Source organism: Lepidochelys kempii, chromosome 1 (assembly GCF_965140265.1).
Source record: "Lepidochelys kempii isolate rLepKem1 chromosome 1, rLepKem1.hap2, whole genome shotgun sequence".
Classification (NCBI taxonomy): domain Eukaryota; kingdom Metazoa; phylum Chordata; order Testudines; family Cheloniidae; genus Lepidochelys; species Lepidochelys kempii.
The window spans coordinates 272,711,147-272,727,027 of NC_133256.1; the positions used below are offsets into that span (position 1 = coordinate 272,711,147).

General features: G+C 37.1%; 1 protein-coding gene across 7 annotated transcripts in view; it reads left to right on the top strand.

Moving 5' to 3' along the window:
* The window catches only part of CEP290 (centrosomal protein 290), a 122,585-nt gene that overhangs the window by 105,654 nt on the left and 1,050 nt on the right, over window positions 1-15,881 (top strand). For 4 of the 7 annotated variants that reach the window (XM_073327590.1, XM_073327593.1, XM_073327591.1 and 1 more), the window contains 10 exons: window positions 1,551-2,207; window positions 3,713-3,847; window positions 4,939-5,025; window positions 6,514-6,678; window positions 7,219-7,341; window positions 7,807-7,979; window positions 9,075-9,216; window positions 13,421-13,494; window positions 13,631-13,734; window positions 15,056-15,144. In XM_073327590.1, the coding sequence (XP_073183691.1) occupies window positions 1,551-2,207; window positions 3,713-3,847; window positions 4,939-5,025; window positions 6,514-6,678; window positions 7,219-7,341; window positions 7,807-7,979; window positions 9,075-9,216; window positions 13,421-13,494; window positions 13,631-13,734; window positions 15,056-15,144 (1,749 nt within the window). The remainder of the gene's footprint in view (window positions 1-1,550; window positions 2,208-3,712; window positions 3,848-4,938; window positions 5,026-6,513; window positions 6,679-7,218; window positions 7,342-7,806; window positions 7,980-9,074; window positions 9,217-13,420; window positions 13,495-13,630; window positions 13,735-15,055; window positions 15,145-15,881) is intronic. The other 3 variants (XR_012156724.1, XM_073327592.1, XM_073327595.1) reach the window with 3 other exon arrangements.

The following is a 15,881-nucleotide window of genomic DNA, read 5'->3' on the forward strand; positions in this document are numbered from 1 at the left end:
CTCTACCTCAGAGGTCTTACAGTCTAAAAGACATATAAAGGCAAGACACACTGGGAGACTCAGAAGAAGGTCTTGGCTTAGTGTAGGGGTGTTTTTTTTTTCCCCCTTTCATTATTTATTACCTAGCATTGGCTAGTGTTTGGAACCTCACAGAAATGCTTGTTTAGGAGGGATTTCCTTTTGAATAGAACAGGGAACTGGCACAATAAGATGGAGGACAGTTTAGGGCACAGCATGGAAGAAGATACAAAGCTGGCTGTGGCTGTTGGAAATAAATGATTCTTCTTTGAATGTGTATCAGTGTGGATCCCACTGTTCGTGTGCGTGCACCTCATGCGCAAGATCAGATTTTTTTTTTTTTAATAGCAATGTCTGCCAGGGCTGTACATGTGCCCTGTGCTTCCTTGTAAGGGCATAAAGGGCGGAGTGGCTGCAGCCCTCCCTCTGTTGGGCTTGCACCTGAAGAGGAGCACCCCTACGGACACGTCTTGAAGAATTCCAGCTATTGCACAAGATGAGTAACCTCTCCTTACAGGTAAAATTAAAAACAAAAAACACAATCTGTAGTCTATACTTATTAACAAGTTACTTTCTAACCTGTCTAAATAAGGTATTTCGCATCCAATGGTCAGTCTTTCAGTCTTGTCCAGCCCATAAAGCTGGGATTCACCGTTCATAAGACCTCTGCTTCCTGATGTCAGTTTTCTCCTATAATGGATAACCGCTAGGGCCGTTTCTCCCGTTCTTTTACAGTAGGCGGTTGTCTCTTAGCCAAGAGGGCCCCCTCTTCTCAGAACTCTCTCGGGGTTCATTTGTCTTTGCAAATCTCCAGCCTTCATCTAGTCCTGACAGTAACCATAGGCTGTCTCCATGAATGTTCATTTTTCTTATATTGCTTGAGTCTGCTGTCAGACTCCCACTCCTCAGGTGATAGGTTTCACTCACAACAGATTTGGAACACAATATCCTACAGGTTATATCACTCTAAAATTGTTTACCATACAAACATCTTGTAATAAACACAACAGTCAGGTAGTTCTTTGCTTTCGGCAGAGACCACACAAGACCCGTCTGTGTAATATCAAGAAAATGGTTGGACACAGATGTAATGCACCTGACAGCGCATGCTTGGGCATGTCTGTGACACACTGACCACGCATAAACAAGAGTATTTTTAGTATTTAGGATAGAGAAGAAGCTCCAGCTCTTTTAAATGTTCTGCAAATAGAAATAGCACTATTGTTAACACCCTAAATGTGTAGGGAGAAGACAAGGAGTCAACGATTATCCAGCTTTGTGAGACTGAGAGACTGGGAGGATGCTGTGTTGTCCACAGCATGGAAAATTGGAGAGGAGATAATGAGCTTGGTTTTGGCTACACGGTCTCTTACACACACGGTTCTCTGTATTCCTAATGTCAAATTATCTGATTCTTATTAAACCTGCCACAAGTGGACATGATGTTATATATAGGTGTGCTGTCTTATTGCTTTTACTGTCTACCTCTTTTCTTTTCATGCTTTATTACTCTTTTCTTCTGCTTCAAACAGAGCGCTGCATATGACACAGCTGCATTGATTAATTCCTCTTTTGCTAACAATGTCAGTAAATACAAGCATTTGAAATATCCATGGAAGAAAACTGCTTCAACTAAGGGCAAAGTAAAACACCAACCCACTATTAGTATTACAGGTGGCAATGGAATAGATGAGGGTGCAAACATTACTGATCAATGCCATCAGGCTGCTGAAGATGCAATTACTGAATTAACTCCAGAACAGGAACCTGAACATTATGAAAAACATGCGAATTCAAATAATTCTAGGGTAGGATCAAAAGGCAAAAGGAGTAGCTCTCTGAAAACTGAAGCGGATGACGAGGGTATCAGTGATGACCAAGAAAATGTAACAGGCCCTGAAGAGGGTGAAGTTAATGAAGAACATGATGGAGAGAAAGAAGGGAAGCAAAAAGTATGCAAGCAATCAACTAATAACAATGAAGGAAGTAGAGCAGAATCTTGTGCTGATGCAATGAGCTGCAATCAGTCTGATTCAGGGGAGCCTTCTAATCAACCTAATGGTTATGAGCCAGAAAATTTAAAAATTAATAATGGAGTGGATAAACACACTGAAGAAGATACAAGTGGAAATCACCAACCTGATACAGAGGGGACTGAACAAACCCCAGGACTTTGTGAAATGCCCCAGGTTTGGCACTATAGCAGTTCTTTAATCCTTCATTTCCCTATTAGCTGCATTGTTTGTATGTATAAATTATATAGACTAAAATGTTTATTGTAGAATAGTTTGTTTCCTGATACGTATTTAGTTTTTTTATTATCTTCCTGCTTTGTGCTTCTTTAGCAGTGTGTGTTGTGACAATATCTTTTATATTTATTAGAGAGAATATATTTTACTAGTGAGGCAGTTACTTTATTCCCCCATGTTTTTATTGGTGATACTTAATTCTAATTATTTGTGAAATTATCAGAGTTTCTTTATTTTATTTTTGCAGGTTTCTATTTTTATTTTATATTTATTTCAAGGGAGACCATCCTTAGTTTTTACTGCCTTATCTCTACTCATGTTGTAATCTTGTGAGAGTAAGATCCTTGCACATATTTGCAGAATGGGGCCAAATGTGGAGTTTTTTGTTTCCTTGTTCAGATTTTTTTAGGTATTTTTTTTGTTTTTTTTAATCCAAGCAGTTTGATCCTGTTGAAAAAGAGAAAAGGTTCTTGGGATTTTTCTTTTTCTTCTGAGACTAACTTCGCATAAATTATACTAACAGAGTCTCTTGGCTAGTGACAATTTATAGCTGATTCAAAGTTGAGTCTCTGTAAAAGTATACAAGAAATAATTACATGTATCTTTTATTAATTATTGCATTTGTTCATCTTACTCAGTGCTCAAATTCTGTGGTAATGAATTTGATACAAAATACCTAGATGGATAGTTACAGTACGGTCTAGTAGTCACAGCAGTGAACTGGTACTCAAAGGACCTGGCTTCTATTCCTGGCTCTGCCACTGATGCTCTGGGTGACCTTGGGCAAATCACTTCACCTCTGTGTCTGTTTCCCCTTTGTGAAAATACGGATAATAATGCTTGCCTCCTTTATTAAGATCAATAGATGAAAAGTGATGTATAAAAGCTAGGTATTACTAGGGACCAGATTCAGATACCCTTTTCCTGTTGAGATACACTTGAGTCTGAATGATCTGACTTCAGTGGGGGACTGATTATAGTGTGAAGTGCTATCAGTGTGACTAAATGTATCAGAAGGTGGCTCTAAAATAGATGCTATTCACAAGTACAGTAACCCTGTTTAGAACCCTGGAATTTTTTCACTTACTAGATTTTGAGATTTCAAAAATCAGTGTTTATTTTTGCTGAACAGAAGTTTATACTGTTTTATACCTTCACTTCACTTAATTAAAGCAAATTTTTAAAATGTTCATAAAGGAATTAAAGGAAGAAGTTGAGTCAAAGGTCCACATTAGCTTTCTCTATCTGCTTTTTTAACTTTAATGTGGTAAAAAAATACTGAAGGGTGAACTCTATAAGAAGGTATCTTGCTGTATAAACACTTTGTTTCAATATGGAATGTAATGTTATTGCCCAGATTATTGATCTTTATCCAGTGTAACTAATGTAAGGATTAATACCTCAACATTTAATAATATTTTATTCTGTTCCTTCCCTTTCTTAAGACATCAGGAATAGGATCAGATGATCAGTGTCAAAGACAACAGGAGCTTCAGAAAGAAAATTTGAGATTATCATCTGAAAATGTTGAACTAAGATTCCAGCTAGAGCAGGCTAATAAAGATCTGCCAAGATTAAAGGTATTTTTTTAGCATATAACACATTTTAAAGGCTCATTGAGAATGTAAATGTACATTTAAAAAAAACCAAACTTCTGTGAACTCTGTTGTACTAATACATATTCCATACATACTATATACATTTGATGTAAATATATAGAAAACCAAATACACTGGGGGCAGATTTCAGAAGCCACCTGTAAGGCCTAGTCTTTCAAGTAAACATATCTACTTATAGCTGTGGACTCCAAAGCCCCTGTCCTGCAATAAGTACCATAAGGGTAGAACCCTGCAGCCTCAGAGAGGCACTTGAAAGTCAATGGAGTTGTGCATGTGCAGAGTCCTGCCCATTGTAGGGACCTAAATATGTACCTGCAGTTTATCATACGTAAATGTTTGAAAATTTTAAAAATTAATCATTAAATGTGCCTGGGTAAGAGGTCCCTTTTAAATTTGTCCCTTTATGTTATAAATTATGGAGTGGTATAGTCGCTGTTCTATAGTGTAGTTGAAGCCAGCTTCCCATTACAGTCCCTGTTTTCAAACTGGCCCTTTCCCAACTTCTGACCCACCCTCTGTCGCCCAAAAAAACCAATCCAATTTCAGACTGACAGCTCTCCTACTAGGGTAGAGTTTTCCTGGGAAATTTGGGAAAAAATCAACAAAGGTGTGTGTATTGTTTTTTTTTTTTTTAATTATTCCTAGGTTATAAAATATGAGTTGAAGCTAGATTGTGCTGTACCCTAAGAATTTAGATTATGAGAAAACATGCAGAACTCTCACATACTCTCTAATAATTTTTTTGTTTGGGTTTTTTTTAAGATCTTTACAATGCACTTAATATGGAAGATCAGCAGCATACCAACATTATTTAATGTTTCCATTAAAGAATAAAATATGGGGGCAAATTTAGAGGGCATGGGTTTTGTAACCTGGGTGGTTAGTAGCAAGTTATGAATTATATGGCAAGGGGGAACTTATTTTTTGGTTTTGTTTAATGTTTTTCAAAGTAAACTAACTGAAGATGAAAATTTTTGTAATTTAAAAAAGTTTAAATTCACCTGTTAATTGAGTAAAGCTTAAATAAAATGGTTATTATTTGTATTCTTTAGGACCAAGTAGGTGACTTGAAAGAAATGTGTGAGCTTCTCAAAAAAGAGAAAGCAGAAGTTGAGCGCAAGCTAGGCAGTGTTAGAGGGGTGAGTAATGCTACTGTGTTTTTCAGAATAATTAAATGATTGAAATACACAAGATTACTAGTAAGGTTTAATTACAACTGAAATGTTTATCATCAAGCAAAAGAAGATGGGAAATGTTAGTTTTTACACTTAGTTACCTCTCCTTATTTTATTATCTTGGTACTTTAATCAAAGAACCAAGATACTAGTCAATTGGCTATTACTGTTAGTAAAGTTTCTCACCTACTTAAATCTTTGCAGGATCAGGTCCTTAGTCTGCCACCTGGATTAACAACAGTTACCTGCAAAACTGTCTCTTCACCAATATGAGAATATAGCCATAAGTGTATGCAAAATGATATTTCGTTCTATATTTGAAAATCTTTTGGTAGAGCTAACCAAATGGGATTAGGTTGTTAGAAAGTGGAACCTGTAATTAGAGAAATATTTTGTTTTTTAATATACAAGAGGATTATATAAGTGGACCTTCAGTTTACCTCAAGCCTATGTTAGTGATTGATGTAGTCTTCAATTCCGTTCACACCAGTACAAGTACACTGCAAGTGTAATGGTGTGAAGTAAACCCTTCTTCATTCCTCAGAAGACCAGAAAGCAAATGCTGCAGCAGAAACATTGCTCCTCCATTGCCAACATCTCATGAAACCACAAGTGAGACGCTTACAAGATGCAAACACTGTAAGAGCCACACTTGTGCCTCCTACACTGTACAGGGAGTGAAGTGTGCTGCCTCCACAATTGTTGCTCCCTGGGCTTCCCAAGAAGTAAAGAGGAGTCAGCATAGTGCTGCAGGGAGCCATAACTGGATTCCCCACATTCCTTTAACCTCCTACACTATGCCACTGTTTCTTCACTTCTTGACTTCAGCAGCAACAAGGTCTGCCTCCTCCTTTACTGGATAAGAGGAAAGTAGCAGTGAAATTCTCTTAATTTACTGAAGTGATTGTACATTGGAGTTTACTGTATGTAGAGTCTTTTCCCCTTCCCTCTTTTTTCCTGCATTAATAAAATATTAATAAAGTAGGAAGGGGAGTAGATAATCCACTGAAATGCAGTACTTCATATTTGCTTGGCCAAGTGTTACATTCCAAAGGAATTAGCATAGTGGAACCGTGCTAATATGTATGTATAAATGCAGAATTTTCATAGCACAATGTATTTACATACCAAATGTATAAATGTTGTGTCAGTTCTTTTAATAACACAAAAATTTAGATCCCCAATCCTGCAATTTGTTGTGCATGGACAGACTTCATGTGTGCCTGTTGACTTCAGTGGGGCTCCTTTGTGTCTTCCACCTGCAGGTAACAAATTTCAGATTCAGAACTATAATCCCAAACTATAGTTACCATATTTTGTGTGTTTACAACAAAGCGATTAAAAAAAAACAAGACTTCAGACACATTTGATATCTCACTTAAAATTTCAAGCATTTACTTCATTATGCTTTTTTTTTTTCTTTTCTTTTTTTTCCCTGTCTTTTCTGTGTAGTCTGGTAGAAGTGGAAAGACCATTCCAGAATTAGAAAAAACCATTGGTTTGATGAAAAAGGTTGTAGAGAAAGTGCAGAGAGAAAACGAAGATCTGAAAAAAGCCCCAGGAGTTGTCTCTAATGAGAAACTAGTTAGCCTTGAACTTGAAAATGAGAGGCTAAAGGTACTGATTTATCATTCGTTATTATTTTTTGTAGCAACTTATATATAAATTAATTAGGAAAACTGATGAATAATAGTGTTTCACCTAAAACATAAATATCTTCAGTAGTATGTATAATCAAACCTATTGACATTATTTGGCACAAAAATTTGCTTCAGTTAAAAAAAATCACAAATGTGAACTTTGTACCACACAGAAGCAAAGCTTTACATATGCACTTCCTCCACAAAGTACTAAACCCGCCAAACAAAATCGATGTTTTGTATTCTTTCATAATAATAACTGAATAGAGTAACTTCTAAAGCAAAATGTGAATTTTAATGTAATGCAAGTTATTGTGACAGAGATAAATTTCTAAGGGAAATTTTGATATTCAAAATATCTTTTAATGTATTTGAGATATAGACATAAACGTGCTAAAGTGCTTTGCTGAATTGGGACCTGCATGTGCTAGATAACTGTAACATTCAAAATGAGAACTCGAAAGAGTCTAAGTTGTGTAAATACATATTTTTGTTTTGTTTTTTGTTTAATATTTAGTCTGAAATGGAAAAAATGAAACTTCATCTGGGTGGCCAGCTGAGTATGCGTTATGAATCAAAAACCAGAGGCATGGAAAAAATCATTGCTGAAAATGAGAGACTACGTAAAGAGCTGAAAAAAGTACGGTTATAGGATAGCATCCAGCCATTTGAGGAAATTGTTGGATATATTAAGCATCTTTTCTTTTAATTTGGCTGGAAGTATACATATTGAATATTGAATTTACAGTTCTGTACGCGCTCAGATACTATTTTGATGGGTTTCCTAAATACATAACAGATAGTATTTATGATATTCTTGATACCATACCAATTTGTGCTGTAGTCCTATTAGATCACAAAGGCTAAGCAGAATTGACTAAGGTCAGTGTCTTGGATGGGAGACCTCCAAGAAATACCCAGATGCTATTGGAAATAGTGTTTATGATCTAGTATGTGGCACTCTTCCTTCTGAATCAGTACAGATCCAATTTCTGAGTGTAATTTTATAGAGTTCCATGCTGCGTGAGGTTCTGTATTTTGGATAAAAGAAGCATGAAGGCACTTCGCCACAATGTATATAATTTTGTGCCTCATTGGACAACAGGAGGCTGACACTGCAGAGAAGCTACGAATAGCAAAGAATAACATAGAGATAATAAATGAGAAGTTGACTGTGGAACTGGAGGACACTGTTAAGAGGTTAAACTTTGCTGAAAGCAGAGGTCCACAACTCGAAGGAGCTGACAGCAAAAGCTGGAAATCAATTGTTGTAACAAGGTAGGAACTGAGAATGAAACAGGCAAAATGATTTGTTTTCTTTAAGTATTTTTAAATGAATGATATTTTCATGATCATAGTTCTCAGTTCCTTTTCTAAAGCATTTCTTACTGACCTCATAGCAATCATTGATGAATTTACTATATTACATATGTTCAATATACAAACTTCTAACCCAGATCCAGCAGACATGTAGCGTCCTCAGTCATGTGTCCATAAACCCTGTTAGTCTCTGCTGCTCCAGAAACTCTTTCTCCTGTTCTGAGAATGAACCCTCCCTTGCAGCTTGAAAATGCTGGATTGTTAAACTGAGGGGACTACATTCCAGATTCTGCCCTGTACTATTACAGAATATCGTAACTGGACTTTGAAGAATAATTTTGTGGTATTTGCTAAGCATGATAAGCAAGTTCCTTAGCATCCTACCATGAAGGCAAATTCCTCCATAATTGATCAAACAGCAGTCACCCAGAGAAGTGTTGAAAGGTCTATGACCTGAATTTCTCAGACTTTGACTTGTTAATAGCACTCTGGTGGTGATGGTGAATGGGAAGAGGTATAAAGAGAGGGGTTATGCTGCTTCAAAATTACACCATCACAAAATAACAAAACAATAGTCTGAGAGGAGGGAGGAGCCCCTTCCCCACACCAGGAGTATGATGGTAGATGAACCCCATGCATCCTACAAAGGATTTGAGTGGATAGAAGGTAATTTACACAGACCCTTCTGCCTACCTTTCCCAGATAATGTTTTCAGTAAACAGTTGGGCCTGGAGCCAGTCAATTCTTTTACCTATAGTGGATGGGAAAGTGAAATTGCGGTGGCACAGACAGGGTGATGGGTACACCCTAAGTACCTGTTGGAGACCATACGTACATACTCAGTGTGACTAGCCTGTCCTGCTGCTTAGCTACATTCTCTTTTTAGTGCACACACGCACGCTTCTACTAGGGTCACCATCTTTGTTTTACAAAGGGTTCGTTTTTGCGATAGTCCTTTGGACTGTGTGTCGGGTTTGCAGGATGGGGAAAAAATATTTTCTGGACTAGGCATAGTATTTGCAGAATGGCCTTAATTTTCTTTCCTGTTTTCAGGATGTATGAAACTAAAATGAAAGAACTGGAAACTGATGTTGCTAAAAAAAATCAAAGCATTACTGATCTTAAACAGCTACTGCAAAAGGCAACAGAACGTGAACACAACATTGAAAAACACACACAAGACTTGAAGGAACAGGTGAGTAAAACGTAGCCTATCTATAATAATAAAAGGCAGATTTTTCTTCCCTTGTACACGTCCATAGGTTTGTTGTTATAGTGTGTTTCATTATTTGCGTACCCTAACTATACATTTCCATACTTAAGCATGTTTGGATTTCTTTTAAATTTAACCTTAATGGTGAATTTCCTTGGTTAATAAAGCTTAATATTGGGATAATCCCTATAATGTAATTTACCCTAAATTTCTGATATGAACTCTCAACTTTGTTTCCGATTTACTTATGTTAAAATGGAGTTAATCAGAGGTAGATTTTCCTCCACTATACACATCTAAACATTTATCACTGTAGTATTGTTCATAAGTGCTGAGCTGTAGGTATGGTTGTTTTAATATGCCTTAAAATTTCCTTCTACCTCATTCAATAGAAGCTATTTGTTGACTTTGACTTTCTGAGCATAGTGCAAGAACTGTCTCCTTATTCAGATTTTTGCTTTCAGGGGTTGGTTCAGAGGGTGGACTCCCACACAGTATCTGAGGAAGGCTTTCAGTTTGACATTTTATCATTTTACTTGTAACTGTTTAATGTTATATTCTGTATATGAAGCACCTAAAGATGCTTATAAGTGTATTTAATACATTGTCAAGTTTTTATTAATTTATATTTTTCAATCATATCTTAAAAAAAAAAAGTTGGGTCAAATTTTTGGCCCACGAGTCTTGACACAGAGTTCTTTTAAATGTCCCAGCGTAATTAGCCCCAGGACTGTATTTGCCAAGATTAGTCCCAGGCTTGTCTTGGTTTTAATGTGTATATGCCATTTCTCCAGCACTATGTGAGGAATCAAAAGTTTGTCAGAATGCATAGAGCTGTGACTTATTTTGAGTAATTTTTAAAGTTTAAGTGCTATTTTCTTCTTTGCTATAGTTTTTGAATACGTGTCAGTAATCTGAACACTGGGCTGGGGCAAAATCAGCAGAGATCTGTATGTAAACTTTGCAATTTTTTATCAACAATCTGGAGCAAGACACTTTGCAATTTATTTGTGTGTCTCAAATAACGTTTGCAGCTGTCCTTCATCAAACATAACTCTATATCAGCAGAACAGAAATTGTGGACGAGATTAAGAATAAACACTTTGGCAAGGCAACAATAGATTAAAATACCCAGTACAAAAAGCAAAAGTATATGAGATCATTGACTATTACAATTCATTTGAGGAGCATGTTCATTAAAATGTCCTAACTGGAATAAAACTATTCTAATTGAAATATAAACCACTGTATTCATAACATATCTAGCACAGAAAGATAAAGGCTTTATTTAGGAAATACTGATTTGAAAGTTTTGCTTAATTAAAATACTACCTCTAAACTCTCTCCCTGTTGACGATTTCATCCTTGAAAGATACCATCTGCGCAGAATTCTCGTTCTTGGGCCTTAGTTCATTGGGGAGAAACTGGCAAAATTCCCCAAGCTCTGTGTTGTTTTAACCTGATAGTAAGGTAGTGTGAGAGCTAGGCCCCACAGTGTACTAACTCACCACCTATTCCCATGTATAAATGCTTCCCTTTGAACATTCCATTCATACCCTGCTCCTGACAAAATGTTCCAGTGACTTCAGTCAAGAATACACTGTGATGCAAAGGATAGAACACAAGACGGAGGCTATGCCTACACTTACAGAAATATATAGTACAGGTACTATACATGTAGCTGTACATCTGTGACATACCCTCAGGGTAAAATCTGGAACTGTGGGACCCCGTACCCCCTTAACTCTTCAGAGAGGACGGTCTCTTCCAATGCTATGCTAGTGACAAGCAGCAAACCCATCCAGGTGCTATCACTCAGCCAAAAAATGCAGAGACACACCCAGCTAAACTGCATGAGTGCTCACCAAGCCACTCATGAACTGTACACAGGGAAACATCAGCAAATTCCCCCCCAGACGCAGCCTTGCACCCCAGAAATGTTACACTGCTCAAGACCCTCTTGAACAATGCAAGCTTATTAATTAGTTTGCCATTTTATCAAAGGATAGTGGACATGCTCTAGCCTTTATAATCTCAGCAGACACCCCCAAGCGCTTAGGACAAACTCACTGGTTAAGATTAAACATTAAAATAAGTTGATTCACTACAGAAAGATAGATTTTTAAATGATTGTAAGTGTTACGTAACCATCTCTGACCTTTATACTTAAGAAATAAAAAGTAAACACGCATTCTAAATCCTAAACTTTATCAGACTAAGCAAGGGTTGGTTGAATCAATCCGTTTCATCTCACCCACTAGGCACTATAAGCAGTTCACAGTTCTTAATACTGCTCAGACTAGGACCAGTCTCCCCAGTTCAGTCTTTTTTTTCCCCAACATTCTTGTTGCCTTCAGAGGTCGGGGAGGAGAGAGAGGTGATCTTATGATACCACTGTCCCTTATTTTATATCCTCAGTTCATGGGCCGGATATATACTGTAGGAGTTCAAGCATGTAGGGTACTCTACTCACCTAATCCATACCTCCCCATCAATACTGCTATTTGTACCTATGCTAGTTGCATGTGCAGTGTCTATACTCTACATGATGCTGTAAATGTAGACTTATCTTGAATCCAGAGAACTGAGTTCACGTCCTGTCTTTACCACTTACCTGCTGTGAGATTTTGAGCAAGTCACTTTCTATCTCCAAACTTCAGTTTGCTCCTCTGTAAAATTCAGATAATACAACTTGCCTTGCTTTGTAAAGCACCTTGAGATCTACAGACGAACAGCACTTTGAGAGTAAAGAATTGTTATTTATCCTGTCTGAAGGATCTCAAGAAAAGGAGAAACTCTTTGATGTATCTGTCTCTTTGGATCAGTGAGTGTATCCAGCACTCCTACTCTCTTGCAGGCTTCCCATGCCAAGAGAATCTTAGGGCTCACTCAAATAGTATAGTAGTCACCTCAATGAGCCTACTTCTTTCTGACCTGCCACCACTAGCGAGCCATGCCACACAGTCAGAGCTCTTGCTAGGGCCATATTGTGCAAGCCCCAGGCTGCCACAGGAAGGTTCCATTCAGCTGCATCTAGCCTATCCAGGATCAAAGCTTGAAGGGAGTGCATCCACTTTGTCCCAGCATTCTTGACTTCTCTGTATAGTCCCCTATTGGACTGATTATATTTGAACTGATAATTTCCCATTTATCTTCCATTGTTCAACTGACTACCATATTTTCAACTAATTAATTATTTGACTGCATTTATCTAGGTGATTTGCCAATTGTGCTGTTTGATATGACTGATTCTTTGAATGCCTTGTTTTAACTGATTGCTGCCCATATCCACTGCCAGCTCTACTTTGCTTTCTTCCATATTTGATAATGCTCAAAACTCCTTCTGACTCCTGACCACTTCCCTTCTCCCAAAACCTCTCAGAGAGAATAGTATGTGAGGATAAAGGACACTAATTCCTCAACTACTGACTATGGGCCTGATCCTACAACCTTTACTCATGAGTAATTTTTTCTAACAAAAATAAGGATCACATGATCAGGTCCTCTGCTTTTATTGCTTAAAAGATGTTAGTTATGATCACCTTCAAACAATACAAAAGTTAATACTTTAAAATAGTGGAATTCATAGAGATTAAAATATTTTACCTTAATTTAATTTTTAAATTTTTTTTTTTTACATAATCAGGTCCTTAGGGCCAAACTTCAAGGTATTTAGGCATCTAGAGATGCAGACAGACACCTAGTGGGACTTTCAAAAAGCACCTAAGGAGGTTAGGCCTAACTCACTTTGACACTTTTGTAAATCCCACTAGGTGTCCATCTGCATCTTTATGCATATAAATACCTTAGTATATCTTTATCTAGATTACTATGTATTTTCTGTTCCTTCCTACAAGGCAGCTGAAGCACTAATTCATATTTACTATAGTAGGCTTATATATAAAACTTCAGATGCTTTATAGGAATTGCCAGCATCTACAAAGGCGCATCTGAAAGTTTTTATATTGCAATTTATTTGTTTGTCCAATTAAAAGTTCAGTTTACCTTTTCTCTAAGATTAATACTACAATTCTCTCTGCTACTAGGCTTCTGTTTTTCCTTTCTCTGTATTACTTTAGCTATGGTATTCTCAAGTTGAGTTGCTTTGAGTTAGTAAATGTAACTATAGGTATTGTTTTCAAATGTAAAATGTCCTCATTTTCCTTATACTTCTTTTAAACCTAAGATTGAGCTTCTCAAACACTTTCCTGAAGGTGCTAGCACGGAGCAAAGCCTTGCCAGAGAGCTTCAGCTTCTCAGGTAAAGTACCAAGAATTATCCCTAAACTATGAACCCCCGCTCCACTATGTACAGAAATGAGAATAAGACGTTCTTAGATATGAATACCCAGAGCAATTTTTACTCTTCACAATATTTCAAATTAATTGTCTTACAGATTAACCAGTAATCAACTGGAGAAGGAGAAAGCAAAACTAGCTCACCAGGTGGAGGCTTACCGACATCAAACAGGCACCAATGCAAGCGAAGGCTCTGCAGCCGGTAGCCATTTTCAGTATCCAAAGTATAAGGATTTTTCAGTAATTTGGGCTGGAGCTGCTCTCATTTACTACACTAGTGAGAGTTGGGAGTAATTCCGTAACAGTAAATTAGATTACACCAGTGTAAAACTAGTGTAAGTAAGAACACAATAAGGCCTTCAATCTTTGAGCACCTATGTAAAGCTGCAGGTACTCTGTTGTAAAAGAAATACTTGTGAAAAGCTAGATCCTTTACAAATATATTTTTATCTTCAGAAAAGGATATTTTATGGTAATTTTGTGATTATGTTAACAGCAGTTGCTGAAGAGAATACCTTTTCTTTTTGAAAACATGTACATAGTTTCCTGATGCACACATCAGGATTCTGTGCACACTAGAAGCAGATAACTGTTGGACAACTATTGCAACACTGGTTTTGCATGTTTTCAGTGGTATATGTATTATACAACTGCTACCAGAAATCCTGTTTTAGGCTATCCACTAGCAAGTTTACAGCTACTTAGTACTACTTGTAACCACTGACAAGTGTCAGGACAGAGACTAAGAATGGGCGCGTAACAGTGGAACTATGGTATTAAATTAATTTTAAAAAGCACCTTTCATCTAAAGAACATTTACCATAGCTCCCCCTTCCTTACAGCTGCTGCCCTTCCTTCGTGATTCACTCTGAGGCCTGTGGTATAATTAGAAATCGCTGGATTAAATTTTAAAACAATTAGGTATAGAAACTCAATAATGGTAAAATCTATTTAGTTTTGGAATAGTCTCAAGAGAAGTGGTAGGAGCACTGTGGATTGAAAATGCAGTGGAGTAAATGACATAATTGCTTTCTTCTGTATTTAACTGTCTAGCACTGCCAGCCACACTGGATTAAAAAAAAAAAAATTTTTTTTCAGCAGAAACATTCAGCTGTCAGAGTGAAATTAACAACGTTGGTCTTTAAACTTACCAGGAACGAAGGTTAATAAGACCTAATTTTTAAAAAATGGGGCATATCAAACCTCTCAGAGCTATGTTTCAGGCAGACTCATTAGGATAGCAGCGCACTCAGTCAATCAAAACATTTACTTCACAACAAAGACTAGCCACTTAATATTTTTCATTGAGAGCTTATGTTGTGAAGTAGATGGAGCTACCAGAATAGTGTTGGGGATGACTTTTTGACATTGCAAGATTGGGTAACTGGGTTTAATGTTCTCCACTATGTATTGCTTATTAAATATAATAGTTATGAATAGGTTAAACATTTTAATTGATTTGCAGTATCTTGAATTTAGTAATCTAGTTTGTGCTTTTCATAACATATGATTATTTTTTTTAGAGAAAGGCAGAATTGACAAGTTAATGGTAGATATAGTAGATCTCCAGACACAGCTGCAAGCCTCAGATCTGGAAAAACAGCAACTTACAGTGAGTAGTGTATGGATACCACCACGGTGATATTGTTCACTTACCTTATGAACTAATGGGTAGCTAGGAAACAAGATTACATCCACCCATGAGTTGAGGTCTTATATAACGGCCAGACTTATGACTTTTAAAGTACAAACTCTCCAAAAACAAGTTGGTAGTACAACCCTACTTTATGGATTCAGGCATGTAGTGCACGACAGATGGAAATTGGCATTGTTAAAAATACTGAACCACTCTACCAGCTTGTTGCACCCCGCCTCTCCCACACACTCCCCAAATGTTTCAGTAGCCAGTAACTGCCACTCCTTTGCCCCATCCACTTTCACAAAATGACTCAAACTGCAACCAGAATCTTCTTACATCTGCATGTTTAGTTCACAACTTTGATGGGGCCATCAAGAGAATCAAATAAAAAAGGGAGGAAGGGAAGTTCTGCTCTCTTTAAACTATTAAGGAGAAATCCAGAACAGAATGTACTGGGACCTTGAGACTCAGGCCCTAAAGCTAGGGTCAGAAGAATATGTTGTTTAGAATCACAGCACTGTGTTTCCCCAGAATCTCTTTCCTCTTATGACAGTATGTAATTATGCTGTACTGACTGTGTGATTAATTTAACAAAGCACTCCAGTCTCACTGTAAACATTTGTTTTGACATATGTTAAGTACTAAACTTTTTAACCTCGCTTCCTTTTTCATCTACCAAAGCACCTGACTTGCAGGTGCAATTAGGTACT